Source organism: Peromyscus californicus, unplaced genomic scaffold (genome assembly GCF_007827085.1).
Source record: "Peromyscus californicus insignis strain IS unplaced genomic scaffold, ASM782708v3 Scaffold_2__1_contigs__length_46816999, whole genome shotgun sequence".
Lineage (NCBI taxonomy): Eukaryota > Metazoa > Chordata > Mammalia > Rodentia > Cricetidae > Peromyscus > Peromyscus californicus.
Window position 1 is genome coordinate 38,493,273 of NW_026294540.1, and position 25,825 is coordinate 38,519,097.

The window sequence follows — 25,825 nt, forward strand, 5'->3', positions numbered from 1 at the left end:
TCTGTACAGAGAGACAAGAAGTGATGTAGCTGAGTGGAGAGGAAATGAGATGACAGAGCAGAAAGGCATATAGGTGTGGGTATACAGGAAGTAGGTCTCTTTGGTGGAGGATCTCAATGCAGGTAAGAATGTGGCTGGCTTCTCTCTGCTCCCTCAGCTTTTCACTGCAATTTCTGGCTCCAGGTTTTTTATTAATAAGACCTATTAAGATTCATGTTATTGAAATATCTGGGAGGAGTTGGAGGAGATGAATTAATATGATCAAAATACATTGTATGAAGCTCTCACAGAATGCAAAAATACATTTTATTGGTTTTTTAAAAGAGATATTAATTTATATTTTCAATGTAACGATATTGTAGAATATTGGAGCTAAAATATAGGATACCAATTTTCCAATTAGAGTTTTTACAATAGTTTACATTTTTATTAAAAACTTACTGATCAAATTACAGAGACATGGTTACTCTTAAAAGAGCTTTAAGGAAATTGATGGAGACAACCAGATATGGATCAACATGGTCCCATGAGGACTAGAGAACATGAATTTCTTATTCTGTCAACTGATTTAGTCAATTCCTTTACATTCTATGGTACTCTGTATTGACACTGAGAAAGGTGAATGGATGTAATGGATCCTTAATCATGGATCAAGGCCAGTTGATTAAGCCACATATTCATCTGGGTTTTATTCATGAAGTAAATTAAAGATTCCAGTGTTCTTACATATCACCTTCTTGAAGAACACAGTGGAAGTCTTTGAGGGAAAGTCACACTCCAGTTACGATCACATCCCGTGGTATAACCTTTAGAACAATGGGTTTCTCCGGTTGAAGAAGTATTTGTCTGCCTAATTTCATTGGTATCTGCAACAGTGGAAGAAAATATTGAGAATCAATGAGTGAACCAACAACAACCCCTAAAGAAATGTAAAAAACCTTCCAGGATGATGATGCTATGCAGATACATATAAGCTTTATTTAAGGTCATTTGCTTTGACTACGTTATTCTCCAAGCTGTGTCAATTAGATGTTGAAAGCATGCTTCCAAATTTGGATAAGGTAAAATATTTGCTGAGACTCTACTATATACAGGGCCTGAGATGAAGTCATGTTGGTTTATGTCATTTCTGTTCTGTGCTAAGAGTAAAACAGATGAATTTAATTTCTGTTTTGTTTTGTTTTTTTTTCAAGACAGTCTCACTCTGTAGCTGTGGCTGTTCTGCAACTCACTATGTGGACCAGACTGTACTTGAACTCACAGAGATCCAACTGCTTCTGCCTCCTGAGTGCTGGTATTAAATGCATGCACCACTAAGCCCAATGAGTTTAACATCTTTGAGCCTGATTCTTAGTTAATATGTCATAATGTTTTGTTTAAGTTCTGAAAAGTAATTTTTGTTTTGATGAAACTTGCAAGTTGAACACTGAGTGGGGGAATTTCACCTCTGTGAACAGTCCTCAGCTCTTAGATCATATGTCACCAGTGTAGTTGAGCCCATTTAGGTCAAGTCTTTAGGAAGACAGATATTTGCTTGCTTTTCCAGTATCTATTCTTGGCTGTTACAGATGGGTTGAATGAAGAATTTTGAGTCCTACAGTGTTTTTAATGATGTTTTAGGCTCATTCTACTCAGTGATGGAGGAGGAAAGCCTCCAACCAAGTAATCTTCTGGTCACAGGAGGAGGGGATCAAAGTTGATATGGAGATAGAGAATTGTCAAATTTAAAATGAGTGGAACTTGCCAGATCATCTGTCACATGACAGGTGTGCCATTGGCTCTCAAAATATGAACGTTCCTTTGTCTGTCTTAATCCTTATTCATGCTTATGATTTAAATGCTTTCATGAGAAAGTACTAACCTAAGTGAGGTTGTGTGTAGGTAAAGCCATACAACTGCCTTAAATCAGAAATCACAGAATAAGCACTGTCATTCCTCTATCCATCCAGACATGAAACTAATTGTCAAAGAGAAGACACATTCTAAATATACACATCCCATAAATTTTACCCATCCCTTTACATGAAACAAGAACAAGTTGTTCAGGAAAATGTAAATGCTTTCTCCAAATGTACCATCTACTTCTTTTAAAATTTAAGTAGTATATATGTGTTTTCCTTGAATGCATAAAAAGATGTACATAAAGTATATACATAAGCATAATCTTTTAATTTTTAAATTAGCTCAGTATCTTTATGGAAGAATATTAGAATTATAAGGTATGCTTCAAAACATTTCCCAATGGCTTTAAATGCAGAAATTCTTCACAAAAAACATTTTGGAGATTGTGGAAAGAATAATACGAGGTGATATAGAAAAGACAGGGATATCCTTCAATACTGAGAGAAAAAACACAACTAAACTGGAGGCATTAATTACAAAGTATTGGCACAGGTGATAAAAAAAACAACCTCCAGTAGCCCAAAGTAGAGTATAAAGAAATGGGGAAATAAACCCAAGAGGAAGATACATTGGGGAATGAACAAGAACTTGAAGTATAAGAACAGAATATGAAGGAAAGGATACATGATTTATGGAAATATGACAGCTACCTCTTTTCTGGAGCAGAGCTCCTGAGAAGTGAGGCAGAACCATCAAGATGCCTCATAAGTTTGAAGTTCATCATATCTAGCAATCTTTTCAAGATTTTTATTTTATTTTATGTATATGAGCGTGTTTCCTACACATGTGTACATACCACATGTGTGAGGTTTCAACAGAAGTCAGAGAAGGACATCAGAGGCCCTGGAACTGGAGTTACAAATAGTTGTGAGTCACCATGTGAGTGTTGGGAACTGAACTCAGGTTCTTTGTAAGAGCAGCTAGTTCTCTTAACCACTGAGTCATCTCTTGAGTCCCAGAAATTGTGTTTTAAAATAATGATACTCAACTTAGCATCACATGGGAAGTCAGAGATGAACTTTTAAAGCCACACTCTAGGTAAATTAGTTTAGGATTTCAGAAAGGATAAGGCATTATGAATTTGTGCTTTTGTTTTTTATACAGGATGTCATGTATAAAGGGCCATGCTGGCTTCAAAATTCACTAAGTGGCAATGGATTACTTGAATTTCTGACCCTCTTGCCTCCACCCACTGAGTGCAGGGATTCCAGGCATGCACCACCACTGCTACTTCATGCTATCCTGAGGATTGGAATCAGTGCTTTTTGCATGCTAGGTAAGCACTATTCCAACAGACAAACATCTCTGACCCCGTATATGAGTTGTTACTGTACAGTCAGTGGTTGACAAGACTGTCAGAGCAGAGCTTCTGTGAGTTCCTGAAGAAGAGTACACCACTCAATAAACGTGAAGACATGATCACTGCACCTCTTGATGCTACATGACAAATCTAATCTCCAATGGATATGACTGGAACTTCAAACACAATGCATGTAATCCTGTCATACTGGCCTGCACTAACTCTTCATAATGCTACACTTGTGCTCTATATTGACCCAGAACCAAAAGCAACTCAGCTCTTGCCTGGATGCAAATAACTCATTTGGTCATAAAACAAATTAGCAAACATCAAACACAGATTTGTTTTTATACACAGAACCTTCAGTTGAAAAAAACTGTCCCCACAAAACATCATTTACAGAGATAGCTTTCCCCTCACCTGTGTTTCTTTACAAGGCTGGAAGGAGAAGTTCTGCAGCACTTTAGTGAGAGCAAGTTTCAAGTTCATGAGAGCAAACCTCCTGCCAAGGCAGGTCCTGGGTCCGTTACCAAAGGGAAGGTATACATAAGGATTGATGCTGCCCTTGTTCTCCTTGCTGAACCTGGAGACACAGAGTAATGATAAGTCAACAAAGGGTGGAAACAGAAGAGCTGCATACATGTGTTTGTCTTTAGACATCTAACTGGTAACATACAGGTACTTTGGGAAAGGTTCATTGAACTTCAGCATCCAGGTATTTGGCTGTGAGAAATTGTACACTAAAGGTCCTTTCCATCTCCCTTGCCCTGTAAGAGTTTCCAGATGGTAGATTAGACAACTGCTGTTTGAAAGAAAATTTATCCTCTGTGTCCACTAGTGTAATTATGGTGTTATGGGATAGGGGTAACCAACCACTGTCTGGTTAGATTGCAGTTCCAATTTACAAAGGGAATTAATGCCTGGTACTGAAAATCTGGTCAAAATCTAATGGCTATGGAGGTCATATGCTCTAAGGGTGAATGTACTACTGTTGTTTTGCTAAGTGGACATGGTATCAAACTGTCTTCCAAATATTTATGTTTATATACAAAAAATAGTGCTGTTCTCAGCCTTGATCAGAGAAGCTTCTGATTGCTGTGGGAGACAGTTAACGTCAAGACTCATAACTGGTCAAAATGCTGAAAAACAGTGATGGTGGAGTGCTCAGCACTTAATGGGACATCAATATCATTCCCAACAAGGCTCAGAGAACATCTCAGAAGAGGGGGCAGAATAACACAATAGTAAGGGAATGAAAGGGGTGCTGTGAAACACTATCATCTGGGCATGACACAGCCATTGTACTCATACACTCCCAGCACCTCTGGTTGCTTACACAAGACAGGAACCATGTTGATACACTCTGTCATGGATGGGGGAGAGATCATGAGGTGCTACCTCCCTGAGGAGCTATTGACAATCATTTTTGGAGTAGGGGGTAGTTTCTCTTTGGTGATGTAGCTATTGGTGTGTTGTTCATTCTCCAGTAAATAACTCCTTTACCTACTACACTTACGCAAGCAACCCTAATTAAACTCAGGAGCCACAAGAAAACAGGAAGACATGAAAACAGGAGGAAGACTTGATGAGGACAATTAGGGAATCAACATTGTAGGAGGGAGAAGAGACAGGGTAATGTGAGAAAAAAAGGGGATAGATCTCTAAACTCTAAAAGTCCATTCAGGATAATGCTGGGTTCATCTCTGAAAAGCATGTGCCAGTTAGACTGAAGGAAAATGGGCTCCTGCCTCACTTAAGTTGGTCATTTGCTACTTGAGGTAAAAGAAGAAAAACACTCTGTGCCTAAATTCTCATATTTTCTTCCCTATCTCTCATCCCCTCTCCTCTGTTTCCTTCCTTTTCTCTTCCATTCTCATCATAGAATGCAAATGGATGCAAAAATCACATTTAGATCATCTTCCCATAAGAGACATCATAGCATATACAGGCAAACATGGTTCAGGGTGGGTTCACACTCCGGGGAGTCTAGTACCTTTCAGGGTGGAATTCCTCAGGCTCTGGCCAGTACTCTGGGTCACGGTGAAGAACATAAATTGGTACCATCACTAAGGACCCTTTGGGAATAAACACACCATCAATTTCAACATCTTGTTTACAGGCCCGAAAAAGTCTATTAACAATTGTGTATAATCTGAGGGTTTCACTCAACACCATGTCAAGGTACTCCATCTCCATCACTTTATCATAGGTTGGAGATGCCTGGGAAGAAAAAAAAAGATTTGTGCTGAAATTTTACATTAACTTTCAATAGGTCTGAATTGTACTGTTGAGTTCTCAGTAGCTCCAAAGCTGAATTCAGCATTGAAAAGGTCCTATGCACTTACAATACATTTTATAAAGGCTTTAAATTATTTTATTTTTTGTGTTTATGTTTTGCCCACATATGTGTTTTGTGCATCACATGAGTGCAGTACCTACAGAAGTCACAAGAGGGTTTCACATCCCTTGGAACTGGAATTACAGATGGCTGAGAACTACCATTTGGGGTTGGGAATCAAACCTGGATGGATCTTCTGAAAGAGAAGCCAGTGCTCTTAACCATTGAGCCACCTATCCAGCCCTTTACAAAGTGGTTAGAATAACTATTACTTGGGGCTTAACGATGTCTCAATTTGTGAAGTGTCTACTATGCAAGCCTGAGTCAGATACACATCATTCATAAAGTCAGGCACAGTGGCAAACATCTATAATCCCAGCATTGGGAAGGGGGACACAGTGTAAAGGCCTGCCTGGTGATCATTGAGGAGACTGCCTAACAAATTGATGTGCTTGACGTTCTGTGAGAAAGCCTGTCTTAAAACATGGTGGAGAGTGATTTAGAAAAATACCTAGTGTAGGTCTAGGATACACACACACACACACACACACACACACACACACACACACACACACACACACACACACACACACACACCACTGAGGGTGATCGGTGTCTCCTTTTCCCTCCTCCTCCAAGCACCAGCCATTCACCTTATTGGGCAGAGTCTCATCGATCTCCTCCTGCACTTTCTTCTGGATATTAGGGTGAGTGGCCAGTAAATACAGGGCGAAGACAATCGTGTTGCTGGTTGATTCGTAGCCACCCAAAATAAAGACAATTGACTGGACTGTGATCTCCATGTCAGACAGAGCTGAAAGTAAGAAAACATGTCAGGAAAACAGGTCAGTGAGGACCATCACAGAAGAGATGAAGAGAAAATCAAATGAGGTCCTGTTTCCCTAGAGATAAATATGGAGTAGCCGATCAGTCTCCCTGGGACTGCTGTCACTCTCACATCCATGTGACACAGACAGAGAAGGGGAAGACTGCTTCAGCCAGGATGTCCCCTGGTTTATGCTCTGGTCCTCATCATCATCAGTGGGCAACTTCAAGACATGTAATTTATTCTGTTTTAAGATTTGCTTTTATTTTTATTTATGTGTATGTATTTGTGTCTGTAGAGGGGTGCCATGTGTGTGTGGGGTGCCCATGGAGTCCAGAGGAGGGCATCTGATCCCCTAGACATGGAGATTTAGAAACTTTTGAGCTTTCAGAGGTAGTTCTAGGAACTGAGCTCCAGTCCTTTGCTAGAGCTTAAATTTTTTTTTATGTGTGTGTGCTTGCACATGTGTACAAGTGCCCACGGAGGGCAAAGATGGCATTGGAGCCCATAGAGCTAGAGTTACAGGCAGTTGTAAACATTTTCCATGAGTGTTGTGATTCTGTTGTTGGCAATTATTTTCTTCCAATTAGTTTAAGTTCTTGCTACTAAATTGAAACTGGACTATAAACCCACAATCAGTGGGCATTTTAAAAATTAATATCTATTTAGCAATCAAAATTGACACAGAAGGGCTAAGGACATTAATCTCAGTAGGTGGAGAGCTTGCCTAGCATGCTTAAAGCCATGGTTTCAATCCCCAGGACCGTATAAACTGGGCATGATAGTATAGATGTTAAAAGGTAATTCTTAGACACTCCATGATGTGAGGTCAACCTGGGCTATATGAGATCCAACCTCAAAAGGATGAAGTGGTATACAAGAAACTGAAGTTAGCTGATCACATGAAAGGGTTTCAAGTGGACAAACTGGAGAGAATTTGAAACACAAAATATATGATGACGTTAAAAAGCAAATATTGGGACCTAGAAGATCATATTGTTATATATAAGCAATTGTACGTACTACAAATAAGCAAATACATAAGAATAGAAGAATCCCTTTACATTAGCTACTGATGCACACATGTAGATTAAAGCCTGAAAATTGGCAACCATGATGATAATAATGTTTTTAAATTAAAGTATAATCATAGCTGTGAGGTTCTAGAGATACCTCAATGGATAAGAACATTTGCTGCTGCATAAGCATGAAGACCTGAGTTTGAATCCTCAGTCACCATGTAAAAAGGCAAGTATGCTAACACACACCTGTAACACCAACTCTATGGATTACCAGCACCTTCTGACTGCCAACCACTGTCTAAAAGTTGTTGACTGTCTAATAGGAGACACCATGTGGAGGAAATAGGTCAGAGAGTGGTTGAGGAAGACACTTGGTGCCTTCCTCTGGCATTCACACAGGCATGGGGTGTACACATGTGCACACACATGCATATGCTACCCGAAGAAGATAAAAATCTAAAAGTGATTTTTAAGTGTGTAAAAAAATCAAAAGAACCAGTGTGTTTGTACAAAGAGACTTTCCTCAGATGTCACTTATTCAATACACAGAGAAAAGTAAATCTTTAGCATAGATTAAGGTAGAGAACACATGTACAGCAGGGGCTCCAAGAAAACACCAGCACAGTTTGGGTGCATGCCTCCTGACTGGATGTTTGGTGTCAGATGTCTAGGCAGAGTTCCCAGTCAGTGTGCTGGGAAAGACCTAAGTAACACACAGAGACCACTGAAGACTTCCATCATGGCTACCCTTTACAATTGGAACAAACCTGTGCCCCTGTGCTTCTAGAATATTCCCTGGAAACAATAGCCATGTCCTTCTGTCATCAACACCGCAGAGGTATTCTTCTGCTAGAAAACCTTCCCACACATTTTCTGAGAGCTTCCTTGTCCATAGACCAGGGAGTCCTTGTTTACCTTTATGAGACTCATTGTCTTTGGAATTGTTACGAGTGTTCATCATCAGCTGAAGAAAATCCACTCGGTGCTAGAAGCAGAAAGAGAAGTTGCAAAAACAGAAGGTCAATGGTGAGGTCGGAGGTCAGAGGTGGATCAGCCGTGCAGAAGCTTTGATTACTCAAGTTAGTGTTGCTGGAGTCATCACAGAACAAAAGCACCAGTGGCTAAACCAGGGAGCCATCAGCTACCACATCAACCACGTTTACAATAAATTACAAGAGACACAAGTTCAAACAATAGCTTTCATTTTTGAGAATGTTTTTGAAGGAGATGATAATAGTATTTCCCCCCTTTTAATCATTTTTAGGTATTCTTATAGAATTTCATACATATATACAATGAGATATTGTCATATCCACCCCACCATTTCCTCCATTCGATCCCTTCTCTATCCCTTATAACATTTCTTCCTCAAACTTCATGACCTCTTCTTTTTCAATAACCCACTGAGTCCAGCTGGTGCTGCCCACATGCATCTGGCTATGGAGCCATCCACTGGTGCAGGGGAAACCTATTAGTGGCCACACCCTCCTTCTACAGCCATCAATTACCAACAGTTCTTCAGTGAGGGGTGAGGGTCCTCCCTCATCTATGCTGGAGATTTGGTGGCCTTGGTCTTGTGTAGGTATTGTGCCTTGTCATTTTTTAAAATTTGAATCCTTATTCAAGATCTGGTTTTCATTTCTATTGCTAAGGTTTAATTCTCGTCTTATTTTCAATCAATTTTTCAAAACTCTAATTTCTCCTTCCCCAGAAATATTAATATTCTCCCTATCTCTCTCTGTCTGTTTCTCTCTCTCTCAATCTAGCCTTCTCTATCTACCTTTAGTGATAGATGAAGGGCAGTACACAGCTCACATGTTCACAGACCAAACATGTTATTAAACTATGGACCTCTAAGGGGACAACCTCTAAGATTTTTACCTTATGGTTAGAATACAGGCGATTTTCCTTCATTCTGTCCACAAATTTTTTGAAAAATGCTATTGAACCTTTTGGGAATATGGAGATATTTAGCTTCTCATATATTGTTTTGAGGAATGGAAAGAGTACTGGAAAGGGTAGATAGAAAAATAAGTTTTAGTGTAAATGCAAGTTTCATTTAGAGAAATCATGAAGCAATCTAACAATAAGTCACCAAGTCTCAACCAGAAGCCATTCTCTCTGTGACCTTGCTCACACTGGGTCACCATCATAATGCTCCTTCTGCATTTGGAGTAGCCAAAGAAACACCTCTGACTCTTGGATTTAACTCTGTTCCTGTAGTTTGTGTGGATCAAGAAAGTACAGACAGGGGCCGTTGACATGGTTTGACAGCTAAAGAGTCTTGCACACAAGCCTAACAACCTGAGTTTGATCCCTGCATCCCATACTGTGATAGGAGAGAACCAACTAATGTAAGCTATTCTCTGATTTCCACATGCCACAAAAACATCAAAGCAGGTGTTCCTGCTTTGCAGTTGACATTGGCAATGGGCCATGTGGACCATCAGTCAATGCAGACTCCTAAGTAATTTAAAGTGCTGAGAATAAATGACTATTGAGTGCTGAGCCCTACATGGAGCATCTAAACCAACACCCCCACCACTCAAGGCTCAAGGAACATTATGAAAGAGGGTGTGGGAATAAAGTAAAATCCAGGGAGTGGTGGTGTAAGATGCCATATCATGGACATGGCATGGCCCACTTGTAGCATGAATCTTAAAAGGTCTTATCAATAAAAACAAACCCAGAGCCAGGTAGTGGGGTGAATGCTGAAAGATCAGAGAAACAGAACATGCCACAACCTCACCTTGGCAGTTCCTCAGCTGATCTCTTTCCTCAAACTGGAAGCCTCTGTGTCCTCATCCAAATGGATATCAGTTGAACTGCTGCTAAAAGCCTAAAAGATCACCAGGCTCTAGTTTCTGGTCCTCATGCCGTAAATACCTTTATGCTTCCTGCCATCACTTCCTGGGATTAAAGGTGTGTGTCACCATGCCTGGCTGTTTCCAGTGTGACTCTGAACTCACAGAGATCAAGACAGATCTCTGCCTCTGGAATGCTAGGATTAAAGGTGTATGTGCCACAATTTTCTGGCCTCTATATCTAGTGGCTGTTCTGTTCTCTGACCAGATAAGTTTATTAGGGTGCACAATATATTGGGGAACACAATATCATAAAACCCACTCATTATCTGACCACCTGCATGAGATCACACCAATAATAATGGTCAGCATCCTGGCAGGCAGGACACATTGGACTCAAAAGGGAAGGGACATAAATTGGGAGGAAGATGTGTTGGGGAGTCTGAGGGAAAATGGAGGTGAGAGTTATGGGTAGGTATAATCACGATAGATTGTATGCCTATGTGATACTGTCAAAGGATAAATAAAAGAATTCTAAATCAAAGCCAGGACTGGTGGCATACGCATTACTCTCTGAACAGAGAAGGCAGATGTAAGTGGATCACTGTGAGTTCAAGATCAGTGAAGTCCACATATCAACTTCCAGGCCAGCTATAGCAACACAGTCTGAAAGAAAAATGAAGTTCTAAAACAAAAGTGAGGGTTACATGCATTTGAATACACTAAAAATACTGGATTGTGTCTTTAAGGGGGTGAATTATATACCAATAGATCTATTAGTTTTGGTAAGTGTGGAAGAGAAAGGCAGAATTGACTAACATGGCCACAGACAAGAGCAGTGGGTCAAAAGGCAGAAGAACCATCATACACACCTACTGACATGGATAATGGGTCACAAAAACCAAATCTTAAGAGCTTCCTGGCCTTTTCCACAAAAGGGTCCTTTGGGTTGTTGAGGGAATCAACATTCACACCAAATGACGTGCTTGTGATCACATCCATGCTGTAGGCCCCAAACACTCTGAGGAGAGAGACATGGGAATTTAACACATGCACCAAGAAGCCTGAAAATTCGTATTCTTGGGCACGACAGGCAAAATCACCTCAGTACTAACCAAGTACCTTTCCCTCCTAGCCTCCCCCTACCTCGTGACCTTGGTACAACCATGTTTCTTTTCTAACTGAATATTTTGTCATCTAGTGTCTAAGGGAAGAAGGAGCAGCTGGACCATGTGAGACACACAGATGATGACCCTTCTGCCCCAGTTGCCCTTCCTCTCCCAGAACCGCAGTACATGTATCACTACTTACTCTTTCATGGTGATGGGCTTGCCTTTCTCTGCCTCTCTTCTCAAGTATTTTACCAAAATATCTCCATACTGTTCAATGATGGGGAACATCTAAGCACAAAACACAAAGGCATCCATAGTTAAGTGTGGGGAATCAAGTCTCACAAACATTTCACATAAAAGGCCTTCCAGTCACCTCTTTGAGTTTTCCACTGGTGAAGGCGGGAGACAGCAAGGCTCGAATTCTCTTCCAATCCTCATCCTTAGACATGGAGACGGCTTTACTCATAATCCCCACTGGGCTAATATCCTAGAGTCCAAAAAAAAATACAAATTTGGCTTTCTGTAAGTCCAGAATTTTCCATAGTTGCAAAAGTGCTAAGTGGAAATTGGAGTATAGCAGTTAGTTACTGACTTTACTATGGATCAACCCTCATGCCAGATGCAAAAATGTCAAAATTTCCTCACAGTCCATAAGAAATCAGGTGTTCACTGGGCTGCCTGTTAAGATTTCAAATCTCTATATTTCAGGATCCTTCTAAATGTAAATCTCTCTGTGGTTGGAAAATTAGTTCCAGGGTTGGAGAGAAGATGGGAACAAGATATAGCAGATTCTCCAGAGCTATGCGATGGCAAAAGGCTTGGGGACAGATGGAAAGTTATCTTTGCAACAGACAAGTTCTTTAGTTCTGTATTTACAACATTTAGCAATGTAAAAAGTCATGTTTTCATATGGGGTGTGTGCATGTTTGTGTGTGTGTGTGTGTGTGTGTGTGTGTGTGTGTGTGTGTGTGTGTGTGTATGTGTGTGTACATGCTGATTTAGAGACCAGAGGTCTTGTAACTTCCTGTATAAGTCTCTAGTGCATTTTTTAGGCAGGTTCCTCACTGAATCTAGAAGGCTCTGGTTTGGCTAGAAAAGCTAACCAGCCAGCCCTTAGGATCTACCTATTTCCAAACACAGCTCTGAAGTAACACATGCATGCTGCTATGTCCAGCTTTTATATAGATGTTGGGGATCCAAACTCAGGTCCTTTACCCCTGAGCCATCTCCCTAGCCCTGAGACACTTAAAGGATTTGATGCTTGGGTTTTTTTTTTTTTTTTTTTTTTTTTTTTTGGTTTTTCGAGACAGGGTTTCTCTGTGTAGCTTTGTGCCTTTTCCTGGAACTCACTTGGTAGCCCAGGCTGGCCTCGAACTCACAGAGATCTGCCTGGCTCTGCCTCCCGAGTGCAAAATTAAAATAAATAACATCCCGAGTGCAAAATTAACATAAATAAAGCCATAGGTTTAAGAGCAAATCTCAAAATTGTAAAATTTGTATTCAAACAAACCCACACAGAAGGACCAGGTAAATAGTCATCAGACTTGACAGTGACCCCACAATCCATTGAGAAGGAAAATGGATATACAAGGTGAAGAGAAGAAGACAGGCCGAACAAGGTAGCTAATGGGCTAGCAAGAGGGAACTGCATGGTCAAGGAGCAGCTCTGTATTCTCAGTGCTTGTCACTGCACAAGCCTAGACCTGTGGTTAAGTGTACTTCACCACACAGACAAGAGAAAGGTCCTGTGAGACAGGAAATGTAAACACAGTCTAGATGACAATAGTGTTCATCTGCAACTAGATTAAATATGATATATTTACACTTCCTATTAGCAAAATGAATGCCCAGACTCCACTTGTATGTTATTGTGGAAGCCACTGTGAATTTATATTTATTTCATTTTTTTAAATTCATTAAGTAGCCAGGAGGTGGCGGTGAATGCCCTTAATCCCATCACTGAGGAGGCAGAGGCAGGCAAATCTCTGTGATTTCAAGGACAATCTGGTCTATACAGTGAGTTCTAGTACAGCCAGGACACAGGAGAAACCTTGTCTTGAAAAACTCAAAATAAAAAATACAAACAAATACCTGGTATAACTGGGTGGTGCTGGCACATGGCTTTAATCCTAGAATTTGGGAGGCAGAGGCAGGTAGATCTCTGAGTATTGGCAAGTCTGGCCTACAGAGTGAGTTCTCTAATAAACCAAACCAATCAATCAAAATCAATTCAATAAGTAAAATATAAAGTTGTGCATTAGTAAATGGGGGAAGCTGGAGATATGGCACAACAGTTAAGGGCACTTGCTGCTCTTCTGGAGGAGCCAGGTTCAGTTCCCAGAACCCCTGTCAGGCCACTCACAACTGCCTACAACACCATACCCTCTTCTGGCATTCACAAGAACCCACACACATATAACATTCACTCATATGGACATACATATATACACATAAATACAAATAACAAACATGAATCAACTTTTTAAATTAAAACCAAGTTACCTACCCGTCTGTTTGTGAAGACAGAATAGCATTCTTTCACTAGTACATTCTTGATCATCTCTGTGTCTGTGATAGCTAACACAGGTATGTGACCATCAAACAACCTGTGTGGGGAAAACAGCTGATTAACCCAAGCCAGTTTCTGAAGCCAGAACCCCAAATCCAGACTTTGATTCTCATGTTACATGACTCTCACTCTGGTTATACAACACATTGTCACAGGAGGTCCCAGAGAGAGACAGAGACAGAGAGAGACAGAGAGACAGAGAGACAGAGACAGAGAGAGACAGAGAGCAAGCACAGGGCTGGTTTGAGTCACTATTAAACTCATCCCCATGGTTGACGACTCTGATTTCTACCATATTGTGTCCCTTACTGATTTTGTTACTCTTAACTCAATTTGGCTCCTGTATCCGGAGCTAGTTGATTTCCCTCATTAAGGAACAGATAAATACAGTACAGCTAATGGTGTTGAGGTCTCAGTACCTTCCCTTAGGGACCCTCAGAGAGAACCCATGATTGGGTCCTCTTGAGTAGCATCAAGAGGGGGAAATAAGGAACCAAGCCTCCTGCCCAGACCCATGCCTTGACTATTCTGCAGCTATGACAGGCTATGGAAAACACCCAACAGAATGTAGGCCCATGGCACAGCATGATGTACCCTTGAGTCCCCAAACTTGAGCCTAGCCCTAGTTACAGGAAAACCCTTCCAGATATCCTCATACAGTAAAAGAAGCCAATTAAAAGTTACAGCAAAGTGGGGTCATGATAAAGAAAAAATGTAGTAGCCACAACAACTGCTAAAAAGATAATAGTTTTCTTGCAGCTGCAAACTAACCAAGGACAGCACCTCCAGATGGAGGTACATCAATCCTGAGTCTGCTCCTATGTAGCCTCAAGAACCCAAACCTCTTCACCCTTCTTGCTTTACTGCTTATAATTACCTGCCTCCATGCTACTCAGACTCTCTGCTGCTCTGCTGTCTTGTCAAATGAATGGATAGTCCTGAGTTGACTCATCACAATACAAAGACTCTTTTCTTTGCATGGGATTAGATCTCTTGGTGGTTTTCGGGGGACTCTGGGTATAACAACAGGCTATGGAGGTTGCCCAGGAACAAGACAAGGCAGAAATTGGCAACCAGAATTTGGAATAAGGGCCATTGCTGCAAGCCAAACTGCTCTGCCTTTCAAATAGTTAACTAATAAACCTGTATGGGTGGAACAGTGGCCCATAATTTAAAAAAAAATACAGGTGTTTGAGCAAGTTGTACAAAACATTTAGATGCTAAGCACACTGAAATACTACAAAGCCTTGGTATTATCCTGTATTTATAATAAAAATATCTTTAAAAAATGTACTGATTTAAAGGCTGTAATCAATGTAATTGAACCTATGGCCTTTAGAGCCTAGAATTCCATTATCATCTTTATTGCCTAAGGCTTGGCTTATTATAGTTGTTGATTTAAAAGATTGATTTTTTTTTTTTACTATTCCCTTGCAGGAACAAGATAAAGAAAAATTGGCTTTTATAGTTCCTACTTATAATAATGTCCAAGCATGTAAAAAGGATATAAATGGAAAGTCCTTCTGAAGGAAATGGTAAATAGTACAATGTTATGTCAATACCTAAATATGTAAAGAATCCTGGTGGTGGCGGCGGCTCACGCCTTTAATCCCAGCACTCAGGAGGCAGAGCCAGGCAGATCTCTGTGAGCTTGAGGCCAGGCTGGGCTACCAAGTGAGTTCCAGGAAAGCTACACAGAGAAACCCTGTCTCGAAAAACCAACAAAAAAAGAAAAGAAAAAAAAAAAAAAGAATCCACTGGAAGTAATTAGTAAGCAATTTCCTCAATCCATTGTTTATCATTATGTTCAGGATAGTTGATCACACTGTGAACACTGAGTTGCATTAATTAAATAAAATCAACCTTGGTTTAAGAGGCAAAGCCAGCAAGTAGTTGACAGGAAGTAGCCATAGAGACTTAAAGGGAGCCTGGAAAATAGACAGAGAAATGCACAGGAAGTAGTGAGGAGGGACTTGGAGTTTTGTGGTCCTGTTTGGTTTGGGACAGGAAAAGGAAAGCTCTCTTTCTGAGACTTCAACTAGGAGGAAGGTCAGCTCGTTGCTCCTCTGCCTTTCTGAGCTTGCAGGTTTTCACCCCAGCATCTGACTCCCAAGTCTTTATTGGTAAAATCATAAGATTGAGATTTAGTTTAAAAACAACATCATTATATGGATAATATCTTAATAGCTGCCTCTGATTTCAATATCTTTGAAAAGGTGTTTGCTGAGGTGCAACAGATTTTACCTCAATGGGGATTGAAAATTGCTCCTGAAAAAATTTCAAGAGGAGACTCTCTTAATTATTTAGAATTTAAATTAAGTAAGCAGAGAATCCAGCCACAAAAAGGACAGATTAGAAGAGATGAATTACATATACTTTATGATTTTCAAAATTTATTGGGAGATATTAATTGGTTGTGGTCTAACAATTGGACTGACTACTCAAGAATTAAGTAGCTTATTTCAAATTTTGCAAAGTGACTCAAATTTAAACAGTCTTAGGCATTACACCTGAAGCAGAAAAGGTGTTGTCCCAAGTAGAATAGAAATTGCAAGATGTTTATATACATCTATTAGATCTCACAAATTGATGCATTTTAGTAATTTTACCTTCTACTCAATCCCCTATTGGACTCATTATGCAGAGAGAAGATAATATTTTAGAATGGATTTTTTGCTCATAAACAGTATGTAAGAATAAAAATCTACAAAGGAAAGTTTTCTGAATTAATTATAAAAAGAAGAATAAGATTTTGTCAATTGTCAGAAATGGATCAGGCTGAGATTGTAGTACCTTACACTAATGTTGAAATTATGCAGTTATGGGTAATTAATGATGACTGACAAAGAGCCTGTAGCGATTATTTAGGAGAAATCTACAATATATATGCCAAAAGTAAAGAACTTCAATTTATAAAAAGAACTGAATGGATTCTTCCCCATGTAGTAAAAAGAACACCTATTTTGGGGGCTCTTACATTTTATGCTGATGCAAATAAATTAGGAATGGCTGGTTGTAAAGCAGGAAGTAGTCCAAAGTCCGTATTTTTCAGTATAAAAATCAGAATTATATGCCATTATAATGGTTTTATTAAATTTTAATGAGTATCTTAACATGCTTACTGATTCTCAATATGCAAAAGGAGTTGAATTATATACATATACTGTTCAACTTATTCCTGATAATCAGAATTAAATTTTTTATTCATACAACTGCCACAAGCAATCTGGGAAAGAAATTATCCACTATATATCATTCACATTTGGTCTCAAACAGGATCTAAAGGGTCATTAGAAAAAGGAAATGAAGAAATTAATCAACTACTAATAGAAAATGTATTAGAAACTTCAAAATGTCATAAAAACATCATGTTAATAGTTAAGGCTTAAAGTAAAAGATTTCTGTTACCTGGTGACAAGCTAAATAAAGTACAAAAAATATTGTCCTTGTTGTTCTTGGTACAGTCAAATTCCTTTACCAGCAGGAAGTAATCCTAAGGGTACTCAAAGAAATGAAATTTGGAAAATGGATGTATTTCACTTAGCAGAATTTGGAAAAAAACTAAATATATACAATGATGCATATTCTGGATTTCAATCGGTATCTTTCTTAAGTTCTGAAAAGGCTGATTCTGTAATTACACATTTATTAGAAATGATGGCTGTAATTGGCATATCAGTACAAATTAAAACTGATAATGCTTCTGCTTATGTTCTCAGTAATTTTTTTTTTTTTAAGTTATAACATAAATGTCATTACAGGGATACCACATAAACACTACAGGACAAGCAACTGTTGAAATATCTCATCATACTCTAAAAGACATGCTTTAAAAAAGGGGGGAATAGGAGGACTCCCAGAGATAGATTACATCATGCTTTACTAACTTTAAATTTTTAAATACTAATGAAGCAGGACAACAGCTGCTGAAAGGCATTGGACTGTGGAAAAAAACTCTTGAATTAGGTTATCATGTGTATTACAAGGATATTTCAATCAGAATGGAAATTAGAGAAGGTGTTATGTTGGGGTCGAGGTTATGCTTATGTTTCTGAAGGAGACCAGAAGTTGTGGACACCATTAAAATTAATAAAAATTTGACATGAGCATGAGAAGTCTCCTGGCTGTCTTGGCTGCTGACATGGATAACACAACTCTGGAAAGAAAGAGATACAGGAGGCCCTTGCAACAAAGAGCTGATCCTTCTACATGAGGATGGCTTAAGAAATTCACTGAAGAAGAGGAAACAATAGTTCAGCTGGCTAAGGAGCCTTTGAATTCTGCAACATTGTTCCATGCTATGCTGTCTGTGGAAACTGTGTATGTAATAGGGACCAAACATACTGGGCTTATATTCCTAATCCTCCCATTAATAAAGGGATCAGTTGGGGAGACACAGATATTCCTGTAGTGGTCAATGAATCCTCTTGGCTACTTGGTCCTTATGACTAGTGAGGACCTGGTGGGCCTGAGGAAGAGGGTAAGGAAACTACAAACCATACTGTGGAAATTCAAGGAATTCCTAATTTTATGGGTGATGGAACTCACTGTCAAAATATAACTTTTCAAATTTGGTTATCTATAGTTCATACTACTCAAGAGGTTCAAAATAAAATTTTTATGTTTCTTTCGTTTGGGTTTAGAGGACAGGAGATTAATTCTACTAATTCCATAAATCTTCCATTTTGTGAGATGTGGATGAGCAACAAGGCATCTGACTGGATACATTGTCATCAATGTAAAAGTGAGAATCATCAGGTGCATATTATATCTCCCAAGGAAAAGTCATTGATCAAAGCCCTTATGGCTTCCCATGAGGAAAGTATTTTCACTCAGAATTGAGATGGCAAAAGAATGGTTTGAATGGAATTAGAGAAATTAGTTGTGAACCTATGCAATGGAATGGTGTTGGGATGTCAGTTCCTATGTGGCAATTTGGAAATTCAGTTCAGACTAATTTGGAGAAATGGGCAAGTGCCTTACATTCTCTTAAACTATGGAAAAGAAGGTTAAACATTAATGATGGCATATATACTTTGTCCTTTAGATGAAACCAAATTCACCACTTTGTAGCATGTGCACCATTACCTTATGTATTACTGAAAGGGTCTAAACAATGGCACCTTAATCACTATAGCATCAGTTGGAACACTTTACTCTTCATACTTGCATTAATGCTAGTATGTCATTAGATGTCACCTCTGAATGTTTATACATTCTTGGATCAAGGCCAACAGTTTGGATGCCAGTGAAGTTTTTGAGGCCATGACAGGCTAACCTGTCATGATTCTAGTCCAGAAACTCTCTGAGAGAATATTAAGAAGAACTCATAGGATGATTGAATAATTGTTGCTGTGGTAATGGGAATTATTCCATTAACTGACTGTGTCAGCTGGTCTGGCCCTTCATAAAGAAATTCAGACTGCTGAATTTATTAAAGACTGGCATAAACATGTGCAGACCTTTGGGCTCAGCAAAATAGAATAGACAGTTAGGTAGTCAATGAAACAGCTGATTTGAGACAAGTTGTATCCTAATGGGAGATCAGTTAGAAACACTGAGGGAGCATATGAATTTAAAATGTGATTAGAATGTGACATCTTATTGCATTACGTTTTTAAGGTTACTGAAAGCAAGTATGATTAGAAAGGGTTAAAATGCATTTGTTAGATCACCCTAATTCTTCTCAAATGATTGATGATTTATAACAAGAAAGGAAGGAAACTTTTTCAGTTGAGTTATCTTGATATGTCCGGAATGGAAGTCATGGAAAGCATTGCAGATCCCTTAGCTTCATTCAGTCCTGTGCTTCATTTTAATAGATTTCTTATCCTACCATTTGTTATACTTGTTTTCAATGTAATAATTTTACTGGAAGGAAAATGTATTCTGGATTATCTACCTAAGACTGTGAGACAATATGATACATAAAGGGGTATCTTCACTGTGGCTGCATAATCTTGAAGGTAATAAAACAGCTTAAACAAAAGGAAATGTAGTGGGAATCTAATAGAGTCATTGTATCCTGGATAAACATTATAATGAAAAATTTGTTTCTCAGTGTCTCTAGGGTAATAGCAGAATGTATTAGTTGGTTGTTGAAGGTACCTAGACCTTGATGAAATCATAGTAGAGAACAGTGACTGTTTTTTTGTGATTTATAGAGTTGTTTTTCTGAAGGGGTTTTCCATCTGTTGCATGACTTTAGTCACAGGACTATCCAGGCATGCTTGGAGGTCTTGGATTATTGGGTACTGCAGACAGTGCACAATAAGGACTGAGGTTGCAGGGGTGTGATGGCTTCCTTCAGAGAACATGTAGAATAAATCAAGGGGACTTTGACATGAGGAACTTGTTGTACCCCAAACACAACTTTCCTGTACTCTCAGTAAATATGCTTCTGAACAGAGGTTCAAGGTTCAGTTCACAGAAACTGTACCTCCCTGCTTCCAGAGAGCCTAAAATTAAATTTTGGAGTAACTCTCATTATTTAAGTGTCCTGAACAATATGAATTAACCAACAACAGTTCCAAATGACATCATAATAAGACACAACAAATGGAATTTTTTAGTCTACATGTGAATATGTGAGAGTTGTTTATATCCTTTTCTGATATTTGCATATTTTAAATATTGTGAGGGGCAGGAGAAATGGCACCATAGTTAATAATAGCACATACTGTTCCTGCGAGAAGACTTGAGTTTGGTTCCTAGCACCGACTTGGATGGCTCATAACAGCTGTAAGTCCAGCTCCAGGGGAATCCAATGCCTCTGGCTTTCATGACCATTAGCACTCATGTGCAGAAGCACACACATGCACATACACATAATTAAAAGTAATAGAAATAGATGTTTAAAAATAAAATATTGGGACTGGAGAGATGGCTCAGTGGTTAAGAGCACTGGCTGCTCTTCCAGAGGACCTGGGATCAGATCTCAGCACCCACATGGCAGCTCACAACTGTCTGTAACTCCAGTTTCAGGGCTTCTGACACCCTCAAACAGACATACATGCAGGCAAAACACCAAAGAACATAAAATATAAAGAATTTAAATGTAAATAAATAAAATATTATTGTAAATATTAATAATTAAACCATTCAAATATTAGTATCAATACTAAAAAATTTTAAAGTAAAAAATCCTTTAAAAATTAAAAAAATAAATTAAAAAAATTTATCTGAAAAATAATAAAATATTTCATTCTCTGGGCTTGGGCTATAGCTTGGTGATAGAATGACTGCCTAGAATGCACTAGGCTTTGGCTTTGATACAATGAAAATACATAATTTCAATGAGGCGCCATTACCAACTTCCCCAAGACTCAGATAGTGTGGCAGGCAGGGCAGAAAGACCCTGAGAGCCAGGCGGGGAGAGGGGAGCTGCAAAGTGCTGTCTTCCCTGGTCTGGAACTCACTGCAGCTGGGGTGACCTCCACAGGCCCTGTGGGTGATTTGACTGTCAACACCGCAGCAGGAAGCTCAGGGGCCTGAGCCTGCCTGAGGATTTACACACAGCTAACCCTGGCATGGGAAGGAAAACGGCCCCGTGAACTCCAGTTCAGCCCCTGGGATCTACACGGGGGAATGGAGAACAGACTGCCACACGTTGTCCTCTGACGTTTACATGTGCGCCAGGGAACACATGCCCTCTCTGATAAATAAACAAGTATAACAAAAAAGGAAAAAGGAAGCAGTTGCTGGGGGAGGGCAAGAAGTCTGTGTCAGTGGTGAACCTCGCACTCCTGTAAATAACCTCTTGCTCGCTCATGCTTATGTAAATAAGTCCAATTAAATTCATTGGTACAGACACAGACACACAAAACTAATGAAAAATATAAGCAAAATGTTTATATAAAAATGATATTAGTGCCAGGCATGGTGGCATACACTTTTCATCCCAGCACTTGGAAGGCAGAAACAATCATATCTTTGAGTTCCAGGCAAGACTGGTCTACAATTCCAGTACCTGGACAGTTAGGGCTACTTAAAGAGATCCTGTTCCAAACAAACAAATAAACAATGATAAGTGGATAAACAAACAAATAAATAAATATTAGTCAGTGAAAAGTTGAGAAAAGACTATCAAGTGTTAACAAGCAATAATATTTCCAGGAGACATTCACATAGGGCCATTGGACAGACAGCAAAGCCTGCTGTAGGCATTGAATGACATGGCCTTTATGGTCTACATCAACTCAGCAGACCCCTGTGTTCAGGCCTGTTGTTCCTAAGGATGGAGGAGAAGAGATGAAGAGGCAGGAAGAGCCAGAGCCTCCTCCCACTTGTTCGTGTCTCCTAGCATATGATGACACCCACTCCAAAGATCTACCCAAACTCCAGCATCAATGACAGGGAACAGTTCCTGCTGCCAACTCAGCTGCTTTACAGAACCATTGAGGATGTAGATCCAAGGAAGAACACTTTGGTTTTTAAATACATTGAATCTCCAAAATCTGTTCAATTAGACAGGACACAATGATATACTCTTATGTCAAAAGTGTTACCTGGAGTGTGGGTGGCTCACACCTTTAATTCCAGAATTCAGGAGATAGAGGCAGGTGGATCTCTGTGAGTTCAAGGTCAGTCTGGTCTACAGAGTAAGTTCCAGGACAACCAGAGCTGTTGAGAAACCATGTCTCAAAAACAAACCAAAACAACAAAACACAAGGCCCAGAGTCCATGGAACACCAAAGCCTGTCAAAAAGCCACAGTGTTCAACGTTCTGAAGATAATTAGACCTGGGAGCCATGGCACTTAGTGACACATGGCATCACCCTTACAACAGAGAGGTGCATGACTACAGTCCTGGGCTGGCATTGTCCTTGCACATGTAGAGTACATCTTCCTAAAGGATCAGCTCCACGGAACTTTCCAGAATACTCACCCCCATATTTTTCCATACTTTTTGTAGCACTCAACATCGAATTTCCACATACCCTGGAAAGAGAAATAGCATGAAATTCATTATTGCCCTTTATGTATCAACCCATGAAAGTAGGTTTATTGCTTCTGACAGAGAAATGTTCTTCAGTAACATTTAGTGGAACCAGCAAGATGGCTCATTGAGAAAAGGGAGAGTGGTGCCTTCCTGGAGCATCTGCATTCACTCTCATAGACATGTACATATACATATCACCAGATAAAAAATGCATACAACATACAACAACAACAATAATAATAGTTTTTAAAGAATGTGCAAAATAAGCATAGAACCTTTAAGAAGAAAAACCTGAGCAGACATTTCAGTGTTAGAGCACTTGCCTGGCATATAGAAGGCCCTGGATCCCATTCTCAGTACCACAAAAACAAAAGAGAATAGATTTGTCATTAGGGCTGGAGATGTGACTCAGCATTTAAGAGCACTTGCTGATCTTCTCAAGGATCCAAGTTCCAACACCTCACATTCATCTGTAACTCTGGCTTCAGGGAATCCAGTGCCCTCTTCTGGCCTAAGTAGGTACTCCACCCATGTGCACAATCCCACGAGTATATGCATGAAATCTTCTTTCTAAAAGAATCAAGTGTTAACCAGGACCCCCATTTCTAAAGGAAGAGAGTGAAGCAAAATACTCTAGTTCTCAAGAACCCAGACATGCCATGAAGGGTGAATGTTGGGGATAGAGCCATGGAAATAATCTCAGGGGTTCAATGATTTTGCAGAGAACTCAAGTATATGAAAAGTCCCCAAAAGTTTCTATGCAGGGTTGTGATATGCTGATGCTTTAGAAATATTCAGAAAAAAGAAAAAATGTTGCTCATGAGCTTGGGTACAAAGAGGAGAATTTTAATTTAATGCATACAGGTTGATATCATTGAAGCTGGAAACCCCTTCAAGATTTTCTTCAAATAAGTACAGCAGTGCCTTTCCAGAATCTGCACTGGGTAAGAAACAAACTTCTTTTTGCTCACAAAGTTTGAGCATCATGTCCAGAATATCAAGATGAAATGGGCTGCAGATCTGGGCATTTCACCCAAGGCAAACTTGACATTGAATAAACTGACATTGGGGCCAGTGAGATGGCTGCGAATGAAAAGACACTTGCCACCAACCCTGATAACCCGAGTTTCATCCCTAGGACTCATATGGTGGAAAGAAACACTAAGAAGTTGTCCTTTGACCTGCGTATGCATGCCAAGGTACATACACACACACACATACACACACACACACACACACACACACACACACACACACACACACACAAACCTAAAATTAAGAAATATGGGGCATAGTTGACAGTGGAAACTGTGGAGATGGTTCAGTGGGAAAATCACACCCTAAAAAGCAGAATTTAAATCCCCAGTATCTGTGTAAATGCCAGGCAGTGTTTAAAGCCCTCCAGTAGTCCCCACTTGTCAGAAGCAGAGACATGAGCTCCCTGTAGCCAGCTGGCTAGCAAAACCAGTCAAGTCAGAGAAAGCTGGGTTCAAGTGAGAGACCCTGCCTCTAAGTATAAAGTGAAGAGTAATCAAGAAGACACCCAATATCAACCTCTAGCCTCTCCATGCTCACACAAATCCATGCATATGCACCTGCATACATATGGGCACTCACATACTCGCAAATACATGCATACACACTATAAACACACACACACACACACACACACACACACACACACACACACACACACACACACACACAGAATTTGATAGTTTTAAGTTGCAAATAAAGCCCCAAGGAACCACTAGACAATTTCTAATATTATGAGAACACACAGTATAAGGGCCTGAAGTCTCAGTGGATGCTCCCAAAGAACATTTAATAGAACTAAACCATTATTGGCCATCAAGGGAAGCCAGATGGAGAGTTCAATCAACACTCACCTTGTAGTAATTCAGCAGAGTTCCTATAAATGGCAGAGGTTTGGGCCCAGGAATTCCCTGTTTCGTAAAGACATCATGTTTATGGGTCCCATATCTGTAAAGTGAAACAGAAAACCTTATGACCACACACAGAGGAGAGGAGATAAACGTGACCAAAACCCCAAAATGAAGCAAAACAATGACTTGGCTGCCCCTCCAGTTCCCATAGAGCTTAGGGAAAGGCTGGGGGGTTCAGTGTGCATGGCAGCCCTCTGTTCATACCTGTTTCTCCTGAGTTCTGGTGGACCTAGGGGTAACCTGAAAGTCAATCAGGTCATAGCCAGAGTAAATCTTATCAGAAAACAACCTCACCTCAGCAAGAGGGAATTTAAAGTGTGTGTGTGTGTGTGTGTGTGTGTGTGTGTGTGTATGCCAAGCAGATCAGAATAACATCAATATGAATATTAAGAGTTAGTATACCTGGGATATAGTTCAGTAGTAGAGTGCTTGACTAGCACATACAGACTCTGCTTTGATCCCCCATTATGACGAAAAAATGCAAAATGAACTCAGGCCTTCAAGATGACTTCATAGGGAAAGGCACTGGCTGCCAATGTGGATAAGCTGAGTTTGACCCCCAGGAGAACACAATAAGAGAGAACTGACTCCCTAAAGTTATCTTCTGACACTCACATAGACACACAAACACAAGAACACACACACTGTCTCATGTGCTGCCCCTAGGCCCAATAAATAAAAACATGTAATTTAAAATGTTTTTTACAAGTGTTAATTTCAATTCTGCTCTCTTTCTGAAGTTTTTATTCTAGTGCCTGTAGAGAGCATCAGATCCCCTGCAACCGTAGTTACAGATGATTGTGAGTTACATGTGGATCCAGGTTTCAAACTGTGGTTCTCTACAAGAGCAGTCAGTGCTCTTAACCACTGAGTCATCTCTCCAGCCCCTGCTTCTGATACTACTTTTGACCTTCCAGACAATACCACAATATAGGTGTGAGTATTACCCCAATCCCAAGGACACGGTGGGAGAGGATCTTTGGTGGTTACTCACCTGTATAGGAGCATCAGACTGATTGCCAGGAGGACCCAGGTTACCAGGGAGAGAACTGAAGTCAGGTCCAT

At 39.8% G+C, this 25,825-nt stretch overlaps 1 protein-coding gene across 1 annotated transcript; it reads right to left on the reverse strand.

Moving 5' to 3' along the window:
* Positions 1–770: 770 nt before the first annotated feature.
* Positions 771–25,825, reverse strand: LOC128120561 (cytochrome P450 3A11-like). Its single transcript, XM_052754721.1, has 14 exons — positions 25,755–25,825; positions 24,704–24,797; positions 22,761–22,813; positions 13,811–13,910; positions 11,678–11,791; positions 11,504–11,592; positions 11,065–11,213; positions 9,270–9,397; positions 8,304–8,373; positions 6,194–6,354; positions 5,196–5,422; positions 4,706–4,708; positions 3,623–3,785; positions 771–866 (listed from the first exon to the last, which is right to left on the reverse strand). The coding sequence occupies exons 1-14, from the start codon at positions 25,823–25,825 to the stop codon at positions 771–773; spliced, it is 1,518 nt and encodes a 505-aa protein (XP_052610681.1).

Coding starts and splice junctions, on each gene's coding strand:
- LOC128120561 (XM_052754721.1), bottom strand. CDS start 25,825: ATGGACCTGACTTCAGTTCTCTCCCTGGTAACCTGGGTCCTCCTGGCA. Junction 13,911..22,760: donor AAGTATGGAAAAATATGGGG/GTGAGTATTCTG, acceptor TTCCCCACACAG/GTTGTTTGATGGTCACATAC. Junction 5,423..6,193: donor ATGAGACTCTGCCCAATAAG/GTGAATGGCTGG, acceptor TTTTCTTCCCAG/GCATCTCCAACCTATGATAA.